The sequence below is a fragment of the Triturus cristatus genome, chromosome 1_1 (assembly GCF_964204655.1).
Source record: "Triturus cristatus chromosome 1_1, aTriCri1.1, whole genome shotgun sequence".
Taxonomy (NCBI): Eukaryota; Metazoa; Chordata; class Amphibia; order Caudata; family Salamandridae; genus Triturus; species Triturus cristatus.
The window spans coordinates 69,487,876-69,499,128 of record NC_140579.1 but is presented as its reverse complement, the minus strand read 5'-3'; the positions used below and the strand labels follow the sequence as shown (position 1 = coordinate 69,499,128).

Genomic DNA, 11,253 nt, shown 5'->3' with positions numbered 1-11,253 from the left:
GGAAAAGCGCAATATGGGGCGAGGTTCTGGAATAAGGAGATATTCGAAGGGGGGAAAGACCAAGCCGGGTAATGGGAGAAAGGCAAAGTCAAAGTAAAAAAAAGACAAAAAAAAACATCCAATGTAGGCACATAGGTAAAGTCAAAGTATTAAAAACATCCAATGTAGGAACACCAAACAGGTAATGGGATAGTGCTCAAAAAACTATTAACACCGAAAAACATCAACACCGAGTTCGCAACATCAAGACCAATGTGAGTAGGATAACGTTTTTTTTTTTTTTTTTTATTATTGTCCCAAATTGTAGTCCTTGATCAAGTAGCAAAAATTCAGTCCAACTTCCGTTTCCTTAGAGGTTATTAGTGGTGACTTGTGTCCATGACTACTGTGGGAATAAAGAGGCCATCTTGTGAAACCACCAGTGAAAGTGAAAAGAGAGAGGCACACAAAATGGAGGGGAGCCCTCGGTCAAACAGAAGTGATGGAGACAGTCCTACCTCCCTTTCCATGGAGAATTGTATTACGAGTGTCTTGTGAACATGACTATTATGGGATTTAAAAGGCCATCTTGTGAAAAACCACCAGTTACGAGTGGAGAGAGAGGGGAGCACAAAATGGAGGGGAGCCCACAGACTAACAGTAAAATGAGCCGCATGAACAATGAGGCCGTCACCCACCACGTGAAAGAGCAGAGCAAACCCAGCAGAAACAGAGCAGCTGCACACCGGGGGTCGAGGGGGCTGCAAAAAGAGCAGGCCACCCTCCCTGTGCAGGATAAAGTAGCGCAGAGGATTAAGATGCCTGCTGCAAAGAACATGTCCTTGTGTATCGAGAGGTTTCCAGGCGACAATAAAAATGTAAAGGTAACTTTGGAGATTAATGTTCCTGCTGGAGAGGAATGGGAGTTTTATCTAGTGGCTGTATCCATTAATGTTAAAGTAGCGCAGAGGATTAAGGTGCCTGCTGCAAAGAGCCTTGTGTGTCTGTAAGTTTTTAGGCAACAATAAAAATGTAAAGGTAACTTTGGCGACTGATGTTCCTGCTGGAGAGAGATGGAAGTTTTATCTAGTGCCCGTTTCCACTCATGCTGAAGTAGTGCAGAGGATTAAGATCCAGGCTGTAAAGAACATGTCCTTGTGTGTTTATACGTATTCAGGCGACAATAAAACTGTACAGGGAACTTTGGCGATTAACGTTCCTGCTGGAGGGAGATGGGAGTTTAAATTAGTGGCTGTTTCCAGTGATGCTAAAGTAGCGCTGAGGATTAAGATGCATGCCTTCTACAAAGAACATGTCCTTGTGTGTTCAGAGGTTTACAGGCAACAATAAAAATGTAAAGGTAACATTGGCGATTAATGTTCCTGTTGGAGAGAGATTTAAGTTTTATCTAGTGGCTTTTTCCACTCAAGCTAAAGTAGCGCAGAGGATTAAGATGCCAGCTACAAAGAACATGCTTTTGTGTGTTCAGAGGTTTTAAAGCAACAATAAAAATGTTTAAAGTTACTTTAGCGTTTAATGTTTATGCTGGAGAGAGATGGGAGTTTTATGCAATAATAAAAATGTAAATGTAATTTTGGCTATCAATGTTCCAGCTGGAGATAGATCGGACTTTTATCTAGTGGCTGTTTCCATTGATGCTAAAGTAGCGCAGAGGATTAAGATGCCTGCTGCAAAGAAAATGTCCTTGTGTGTCTGTAAATTTTTAGGCAACAATAAAAATGTAAAGGTAACTGTGTTAATGTTCCTGCAGAAGATAGATCGGAGTTTTATCCAGTGGCTGTTTCCACTCAAGCTAAAGTTTTGCAGAGGATTAAGATGCCTGCTGCAAAGAACATTTCCTTGTGTGTTCATAGGTTTTCAGGCAACAATAAAAATGTAAAGTTAACCTTGGCAAATAATGTGTCTGCGGGAGAGAGATCAGAGTTTTTTCTAGTGGCTGAGTCCACTCATGCTAAAGTAGTGCAGATGATTAAGATGCCTGCTGCAAAGAACATGTCCTTGTGTGTTCATACGTTTTCAGGCGACAGTAAAAATTTAAAGGGAACTTTGGCGTTTAATGTTCCTGATGGAGAGAGATGGGAGTTTAATATAGTGGCTGTTCCCAGTGATGCTGAAGTACCACAGAGGAGTAAGATACCTGTTGCAAAGAACATGCTTTTGTGTGTTCAGAACTTTTCAGGAAACAATAAAAATGTAAAGGTAACTTTGGCGATTAAGGTTCCTGCAGGATGGAAATGGAAGTTTTATCTAGTGGCTGTTTCCACTCATACTAAAGTAGCGCAGAGGATTAAGATACCTGCTGCAAAGAACATGTCCTTGTGTGTTCAGAGGTTTTTAGGCAACAATAAAAATGTAAAGGTAACTTTTGTGATTAAGGTTCCTGCTGGAGAGAGATGGAAGTTTTATCTAGTGGCTGTTTCCATTAATGTTAAAGTAGCGCAGAAGATAAGGGTGCCTGCTGCAAAGAACATTTCCTTGTGTGTTCAGAGGTTTTCAGGCGACAATAAAAATGTAAAGTTAACCTTGGCAAATAATGTATCTGCGGGCGAGAGATCGGAGTTTTATCTAGTGACTGTTTCCACTCATGCTTCAGTAGTGCAGAGGATTAAGATGCCTGCTGCAAAGAACATGTACTTGTCTGTTCAGAGGTTTTCAGGCAACAATAAAAATGTTAAGGTAACTTTGGCGATTAAAGTTGCTGCAGGAAAGAGATGGGAGTTTTATCTAGTGGCTGTTTCCACTCATGCTGAAGGAGCACAGAGGATTAAGATGCCTGCTGCAAAGAACATGTCCTTGTCTGTTCAGAGGTTTTCAGGCAACAATAAAAATGTAAAAGTAACTTTGGCGATTAAGGTTCCTGCAGGACGGAAATGGAAGTTTTATCTAGTGGCTGTTTCCACTGATGCAAAAGGATCACAGAGGATTCAGATGCCTGCTGCAAAGAACATGTCCTTGTGTGTCTGTAAGTTTTTAGGCAACAATAAAAATGCAACGGTAACTTTGGCGATTAATGTTCCTGCAGGAGACAGATCGGAGTTTTATCCAGTGGCTGTTTCTACTCGAGCTAAAGTTTCATAAAGGATTAAGATGCCAGCTGCAATGAACATTTTCTTGTGTGTTCAGAGGTTTTCAGGCGACAATAAAAATGTAAAGTTAACCTTGGCAAATAATGTGTCTGCGGGAGAGAAATCAGAGTTTTTTCTAGCGGCTGCTTTCACTCATGCTAAAGTAGTGCAGAGGATTAAGATGCCTGCTGCAAAGAACATGTCCTTGTGTGTTCATACGTTTTCAGGCGACAATAAAAATGTAAGGGGAACTTTGGCGCATCATGGGCCTAAAAGTCTTGCAGATTTCACTCAGCCACGTTTAGGAGGCGTTCCTGCGCTGGAACGCCCCCCCCTGCGCAGGAACGCCTACATGTGGCGCAGGGCTTTACAACGTGACGCATTTCCCAGATGTAAGTACCCAGCACCGTGACGCAACGGAGGCGTAAATGAGGCGCAAGGGGCTTGTAAATCTGCCCCCAAGTTTGCAGTACGGAGCACAGCAGCCACACTGCTCTACAACATACTTAAACACTTACAAGCTCCTAAATGCGAGACCTGCTGGCTTGTTTAATTCTGCAGCGACTTTATCATATGTTACATGCAGTTTGGTGGATGATTCACACGGCAAACATTGTCTGCCCTCGTTTTAAAAAGGTACAAGGGAAAGAGATACATAGTTTCACGTGAGGCTTCTGGTTGTCATGGCAACAGGTGAGAGGGTCCTTGTGAAGAAGGTCCTTTGGAATGTTGGTGTTTGAAGATTCTTTGGAATGTTGGGGTTTAAACCGTGGATGACAGTTGAGGGGGGGGGGCTCACACCAGCCTCAGCTCCGCTCCTCCTCCGTAGTAGAGACCGAGACAGAAGATGGGGAAGAGCCTCTGCGTGAAGGGCGCCCGCGGGAAGGAGTAGAGAAGCTCCATGGAGTCAGCATTGTACAGGGACAACCGCCCCCCCTCGTAGTCCAGATACACCCCGAGCTTCAGGGGCTTCTCACGAGGGGACAGAGGGGTCGGAGGCGAGGTGAGAGCCGAGTACTGACCATTACACCACCGCACAGTCCAGACTCCCCCCTCAGGTGACCATGTGATGTCTCCCTTCCTGTTCACAGACTCTGCTGTGACCCCCACACGCCACCCTCCCCCCTCCTGCAGCAGCTGCACCTCCCAGTAATGTCTGCCGGAGGTGAACCCCTCGCTCCCCAGCACACAGAAGTAGTGGGTGAATCTCTTGGGGGTGTCCGGCAGGGGCTGTGCTGTGCCCGTCTCTCTCACACGTCGCCCCCCCTCAGACAGGAGGAGCTCAGGATGAGCCGTGTCAGGATCCAGAGTCACCATCACTGCAGAGAAGAGATTCACAATTAGAGATTTAACGACACAAAGAAAGGCTGTAATTACTGCTTCTGTTTTACATATGATTAATGTACACCACATTTGGAAGGAGCACGCGGCGCTAGAGAGCACGGCACTAGACTGCTCACTACACTAAAGCACACAGCACTAGACTGCTCACTACACTAAAGCGAGCGGCACTAGACTGCTCACTACACTAAAGCATGTGGCACTAGACTGCTCACTACACTAAAGAGGGCGGCACTAGACTGCTCACTACACTAAAGCGAGCGGCACTAGACTGCTCACTACACTAAAGCATGTGGCACTAGACTGCTCACTACACTAAAGAGGGCGGCACTAGACCGCTCACTACACTAAAGCGCGCATTCATCTAGAGCACACACTACACCAAACAGCACTACATAGAGAGGACAGCAGGTAGGGCACTGTACTAGCTACTCCACTTCATAAGATGGTACAGAGTGACAGCTACTCCAAGGCATACTGTACTAGTCAGTACTCTATAATAGATAGTACAAAGTAACAGAGCTACTCTAAGGTATACAGTACTACTCAGTACAGTGGTGCATTAGATAGTACAGTGTGAAACAGCAACTACAAGGACAACAGTACTAGTGAGAACACACTATTAGATTGTACAGAGTGAGAGAGCTACTAGAAGTCATACAGTACTAGTCAGTACACTGCATGAGATGGCAAAGAGTAACAGAGCTACTCCGAGGTATACAGTACTAATCAGTACAATGTATTAGATGGTACAGAGTGACACAGCTACTCTAAGGTATATTGTACTAGTCAGTACACTGTAATGTATGGCTCTGAGTGAAAGAGCAACTCGAAGGTGTACTGTACTAGTCAGTACACTGCATTGGATGGCACTGAGTGATAGAGGTACTAGAAGTGTACAGTACTAGTCAGTACACTCCACTAGATGGTACATAGTGGCAGACCTATTCCAAGGTATATTGTACTAGACAGTACACCACATTAGATGGTACAGAGTTACTCCAAGGTATACAGTACTAGTCAGTACACTGCATTAGATGGCAGAGAGCACCAGAGGTACTGAAGTGTACTGTACTAGTCAGTATACTGTATTATAAGGTACGGAATGACAGAGCTACTAGAAGGTCCACTGTACTAGTCAGTACACCCCATTAGATGGTACAGAGTGACAGAGCTACCCCAAGGTATCGTACTAGCCAGGACACTGCATTGGATGGTGTAGAGTAGGAGAGCTACTAGAAGGTATACAGTACTTGTCAGTACACTGAATTAGATGGCACAGAGTAACAGAGGTACTGAAGTGTACTGCACTAGTCAATACACTGCAATTTATGGTACAGAGAGACAGACCTAGTCCAAGTTAAATTGCACTAGACAGTACACCGAATTAGACAGTACAGAGTGACAGACTTATTCCAAGGTAGTCCGTGCACTGTGTTATATGACAGAGAGGCACAGAGCTACTCCAAGGTGTACAGTACTAGGCAGTACACAACACTGCATGGTACAGAGTGACAGAGGTACTGGAACGTATATTGTACTAGTCAGTACACAGCATTAGATGGTACAGAGTGACAGAGCTACTACAAGGTAAACAGTTCTAGTCAGTACACTGTATAATATTGTACAGACAGAGAGAGCAACTAGAAGTTATATAGTACTAGTCCGCACACTGCATTAGATGGCACAGAGTGACAGAGTTTCAACAAGGTATATTGTACTAGTCAGTACTCTATATTAGATGGTACAGAGCAAAGGAGCTACTAGAAGGTATACTGTAGTAGTCAGCAAACTGCGTTAGATGTCACAGAGTGACAACGCTACTCCAAGGTAAACAGTACTACTCAGTACACTGCATTAGATGGTAGAGTGACAGAGGTACCAGAAGGCATACTGTATTTGTCACTGGACTGTATTGCATGTTACAGAGTGACAGAGCAACTTCAAGGCATACTGCACTAGTCCGTACACTGCATTGAATAGTACAGAATAACAGCTACTAGAAGGAACAGTACTAGACAGTACACTGCATTAGATGGTACAGAATGACAGAGTAGAAGGTATACTGTACTAGTCAGTACACTGCATTAGATGGTAGAGAGCGATAGAACTCCTAGAAGGTGTACTGTACTAGTCAGTACACTGTAAATGTAATGTAAATGTAAATTGTACTTGTATAGCACACGACTACCCGGAGGCATCTCGGCGCTTGTACGAATACTGCTGAGGAACCCTTCCTGGCCTTTCCCTGTGAAGTGTCCACTCCTGGGCACCCCCAAGGTGAGGCCAGGCATCCTAGCGTTGTTGGGGCCGTTGTGGAGATTAAGCAAGCTATTGCCCAGAGTTGCAGAGTGGGACCCATGATTAGGATAGGCACCGAGGCGAGAATTATCAGGTCTGAGGAAATTGAGCCCAAGACCCGCCGAGGCGGGAATTGAACCCTGGTCCTGGGCCAGACTTCTGCATCAGGGTCTGCCGCTCTAACCATTGAGCCACACTTCTCCACTGTGTTAGATAGTACAGAGTACCAGAGCTGCTAAAAGATAAACTGTACTATTCAGTACACTCCATTAGATTGCACAGAGTGACAGAACTACACCAAGGTATAATGTACTTGTCAGTACACTGCATTAGATAGGACAGATTAACAGAGCTACTAGAAGGAATATTGTACTAGTCAGTAGACTGCATCAGATAGTACATTGTAAGATGGGTACTCCAAGGTATACTGTATTAGTCATTACCTCCTCAAAACTCTTCCTCGCCACATGATTAATGAAGTGAGCTTCAGCTCCACACCAGAACCCACCAAAGCAAAAGTTAACCTCCCACGCCTCCCATCCCTTCCCAACATGGCCGGCCCCTATGACCCCTGACCTCTATAAGAGGAGGGCCAGCCCAACCCTCAGCCTGTTTTTTGGTTCTGTGCTGCAGATTCTCCAGAGCGTGTTTCAGGCAAGTGGTTCCTGCTGTAGCTGGAACTGGGGTCCCTGGTTGGTGACCCTGCTCTAGCGGGCCCTAGGACTCTGGGACCATCCTCTTTCCTTCCCCCGGTGTCAGGTCTTGGCCAGTTAGGCTCTGCTTTAGTGAGTCAAGGGTTTACAGGGGGACGGACGAGGGGGCTGGGGCTCTTCCTCGGGGCCTTTTTTCCTCTCCCCTCGTCCGTGTGGGCAGAGTGTTTTGGTGGTTATACTTGTGCCCGGGACCCTCTCCCCCCCCACCCACCCTCTCCTCCCTGGTGGCGCTCCTTTTGTTGGTGAGGCTCTTGACATCCCCGGGTCTTCCATTGCTGGGGCGGCTTGGGGCTTGTGTGTGAGGTGGGGGTGGGGTCGCCCGGCGGTCCTGTTCTACGGTCCCCAGGCGCGCATCGTGGTTGTTTGGTTTTTCGGGACAAACTATACTATTTCTGTCCTCAGGGAGTGGCGGGGCACAGGCTGCTGCAGGGCTCCGCTACCTCTAGTGGCCTCGGTTTGCGGTTTGCCCCGTATCCCATTTACGGCTCCTTAATGTGGAGCCGGACTCATGGGCCTGGCCGCGATAGTCTGCTTGCTGGGCGTAGTCCCTTTGGACAGGTTGGATCCCTGCAGCTTCCTCCGGAGTGGGCGAGCGAGTTGCTAGGAGCTAGCAGCTTCATTCAGCCCGGAGCCGCGCGCTGCGGCCGTTGCCTCAGCCGATCCCTGTCCTGTATGATGCCGCATTACTCATCCGTTCCTCAGGCCGAGGGCGTGCAGCTTGTACTTTACTGGTGTCCTTTGCGTGGCTCCAGTCCTTAGTGGGATTCTTTCTGATTCTTTTACATACGTAGTGAGTTGTGTTTCTCTCTCCTTACTACCCGTTGCTTCTGTTGTGTAAATGTTGTTTGAGGTGTCTGGCACACACGCATGCGCGCTACGTGATTCTCACGCAGTGAAACTGAAATCCCAGGTTTCACATGGCAGGAAAAGTGAGCAAGTAATGGTAGGAGCTCTCGCTTCTGCTTGGCTCTTCTGCTGCTGTCACGGTTCAGACTCTGGCATATCGTTGTTTTTTGGGGTCGTGGTGACCCAGTGCTGTTATACGGGATCATGGTACTCTGGGGGGAGTGTGATATTTATGTATATATATATATATCTTTTAATATTCCGAGAGGGGTTTCAGACACCAGTTGCACGGTAGGTCTGTGTTTGCCTAACAGCTTTCATTGGTTGATTGTGGTAACTTTTTCCAATCTGGGTGCATTGGTTTCCCCCATCATAACTAGTGTTAACGGACCTGCTTCTAAGCGTAGTGTGTAAATGGGGAGTAGAGATAATGTGGCCTTAAGATTAGAGCGGTTGACCTTAAGGCTGGGGAAATCAGTTTGAGTCTCGGCAATGAAATTACTGCTAAATTACGAATCTGTGCTTTATGTGAGGTGGTCTGCTACGTACTACATTTGTTGCATAAATCTTTGTATTATTACCTGCTGGTCATTTCTGACTATTGTATAGTGCGGATTAGGGATTTTTGTAGCGACATCCAGGAGCCGTGCGCACACTGTAAAGTGCTCTGCATGACACAGCATTGGACCCTTCTGGGTGTTTTCTCATCTTTTCTTTATTCTAGGGTTGCCAAGGAGAACTCCATAGGGTAGTGTTACGCACTGAATGATAGCGCTGTATATTTTGCTATCAATGTGCGTACTGGTGGGACCAAAGATTTCGGCCATTTGTCCTATGGTTTGTGAGTTCATGTCCTGGTGTTTTACTGGCGTTTGGGGTATGTCGCAGGGCCATGGCTTCAATTGGTTTGCTGTGTTTGTCGCTGGCTCTTTCTTCCCTTCCGGGCTTTGGGTCTGCAGTCCTTCCATCCTGTATGCTCCTGTTCCCACCTGCTCGCCATTGTTGTGCGGCCTGGTTGGTCCCTGGTTGGGCGTCCTCCTGGGGATTCCGGGGGCTGTTGGCTGCTGCATGTCTGATGGGGGCGGGCTGCTGTTGGTGCCTGTCCGTCCTTCTCTGGGCTGCTACTGTGGTCTTCATGCGGGCTTTTGCTTCTGCTCCTGGGAGGCTTGCTCTTTCCTGTCCGGGCCGCGTCCATGGTGCCCCTTTCTCATCCTGCTTCCTGGCTCAGCAGGCAGCTGCTATGCCTCCTGTCCGTGTCATGCTTCTCCTCGGCTCCTGGCCATTGGGGCTATGTTGGGGGCCATCTGTTGCCTCTCCTTAAGTCCTGGGTGGCCTCTGTTGCGGCTCCGTGGGTCCTGCCTTCTGCCGCGCCACCCCATTGTCGATCTTGGCAGTCTCCCAGGTTCTTCTCCGGCGGGGGCTGTTTGTCCGTTTCCTGTTTCCCGGTGGGGTCTTGGTGCTCTTCCGATTCCTGCCGGTCCCCCTTGGTTTTTTCTCTGCCCCCCTGGTTTTCATGTTGTGGTGGTCTTCCTTGGTCGGGGACCTCCACGGGATGTGTGTCGGGTGTTCTTGTGCCTTGTTGGCAGGCGGTGCTTTGCTTCTCTCGGGGGCTCGTCCCATCCGGTGGGTCTCAGTGCTGCTGGGCCGTCCTGGGTTCTGGTGCATTCTCGTCTTCACATGTTCCCCTTGGGTTTACTTTCTCTAGTCCCGCCCATGGTTCCGTTATGCCCGTGGTTGTGCTCCACGGGTTCGGTCCGGGTTGGTGATGTTCATGATTTTCCCCTTTTCTTGGTCGCGGGTCGGGCATGCAGCTCCCTTTCTGCCCTGTATGCAGTTGCGGCCTGAGGTCTTCCTTTTCTGGTGTCCCCTTCCCAGGTGGTTGTGGTCTTTTCCGGCCTGTGGGGCGTGCTTGGGTTCCCGGTCTGTGCGGGGTCGGTTGGTCCCCCTGTTGGCGGGTTTCTCATCTACCTTCTGTTGGCCATTCCTTTGACAATTTATTCTGGCCTTGGCTGGGGTCCGGGGGTGGTCAATCTGGACTGTTTCTCTCCCAAGGGTATTCTGCATGTTGTTTCTCTGGTGCAGGTTTTTTCCTCCCATGACTTCCGTCTTCCTATGGACAGCTGGCTTCCTTTGGTCAGGGCTCGGTTTGGGTCCTCGGTGGTGGCTGTCTTTGGCTTCCTCGTTCTGGCTTCAGGCTTGGCGCTTTCCTCCACTCCATTTGCTTACGCGGGTTCTGGGCTTGTTTGGCCTGGACGGGGCATTTGACCTGTTGGTGGTGCTCGCCTGGGTTCTTCTCCCTTGGTTACTGCCGCTTTGGGTGTTGATTGTCCGTGGTGGCTGGGCTTTCCCGGTTCTTCCTTCCCCTTTGCGGGGCCCTCTGCTTCCTGTCCGGATTTTCTGTCCTCTTCTTCTTTATACCTGGCTCTGGGGTAGGTACTGGTACCTGCTGGCTTGGGGTTGCTCCCTGGAAGTGTTGGCATTGCTTCGGAGTCGTTTTGCCCAGCTCTTCTTTCCTTCTAGCCATTGGTGTGTTTCTGCCTATGGCCTTACCTCCCTGTACGCTCCTTTTCTTGGTGGCTCTCAGTTGTTCAGCTGGGTCGGGCCTGGTCAGTGGCTGGCTTTGTGGCCTCCTGAGTCCTCGCTTCGGCGGCTCGTTCACTACACGTGAACCATTACAGGGACAGGTTGCTTGGTCCCTGCGCTGAGATGTCACTCTTGTTCACCCAGCGTTCCCCATGCTGCTAGTGCTGTATGCTTCCTTGTGCATAGTGGCCTTGTGATGAGCATTCACTTTCCTTTCTGGTGGCTTAGCCATGGACCTGGCCCTTTCTGATTTTAGGGCTCCTTGGGCGGCCTTGCAGGCTTTCCGCTGTTGGCTGCTTTGGTGGCCGGGTTGCTTCGGGGTTGTTTCCTGTGGCTACCGGGGGCTGTTTTGCCCTGTGCCTTTGCTTTTGTTGCGCTCCCTTCCGGGGGGGTCCTTTGAGCCA

General features: G+C 48.4%; 1 protein-coding gene across 1 annotated transcript in view; it reads right to left on the bottom strand.

The window, feature by feature from the left end:
* Positions 1-259: 259 nt before the first annotated feature.
* The window catches only part of LOC146869442 (E3 ubiquitin-protein ligase TRIM39-like), a 109,378-nt gene continuing 98,384 nt past the window's right edge, over positions 260-11,253 (bottom strand). The window contains exon 4 of the mRNA XM_085599847.1: positions 260-4,384. Within this exon, the coding sequence (XP_085455973.1) occupies positions 3,861-4,384 (524 nt within the window). The 3' untranslated portion in view covers positions 260-3,860. The remainder of the gene's footprint in view (positions 4,385-11,253) is intronic.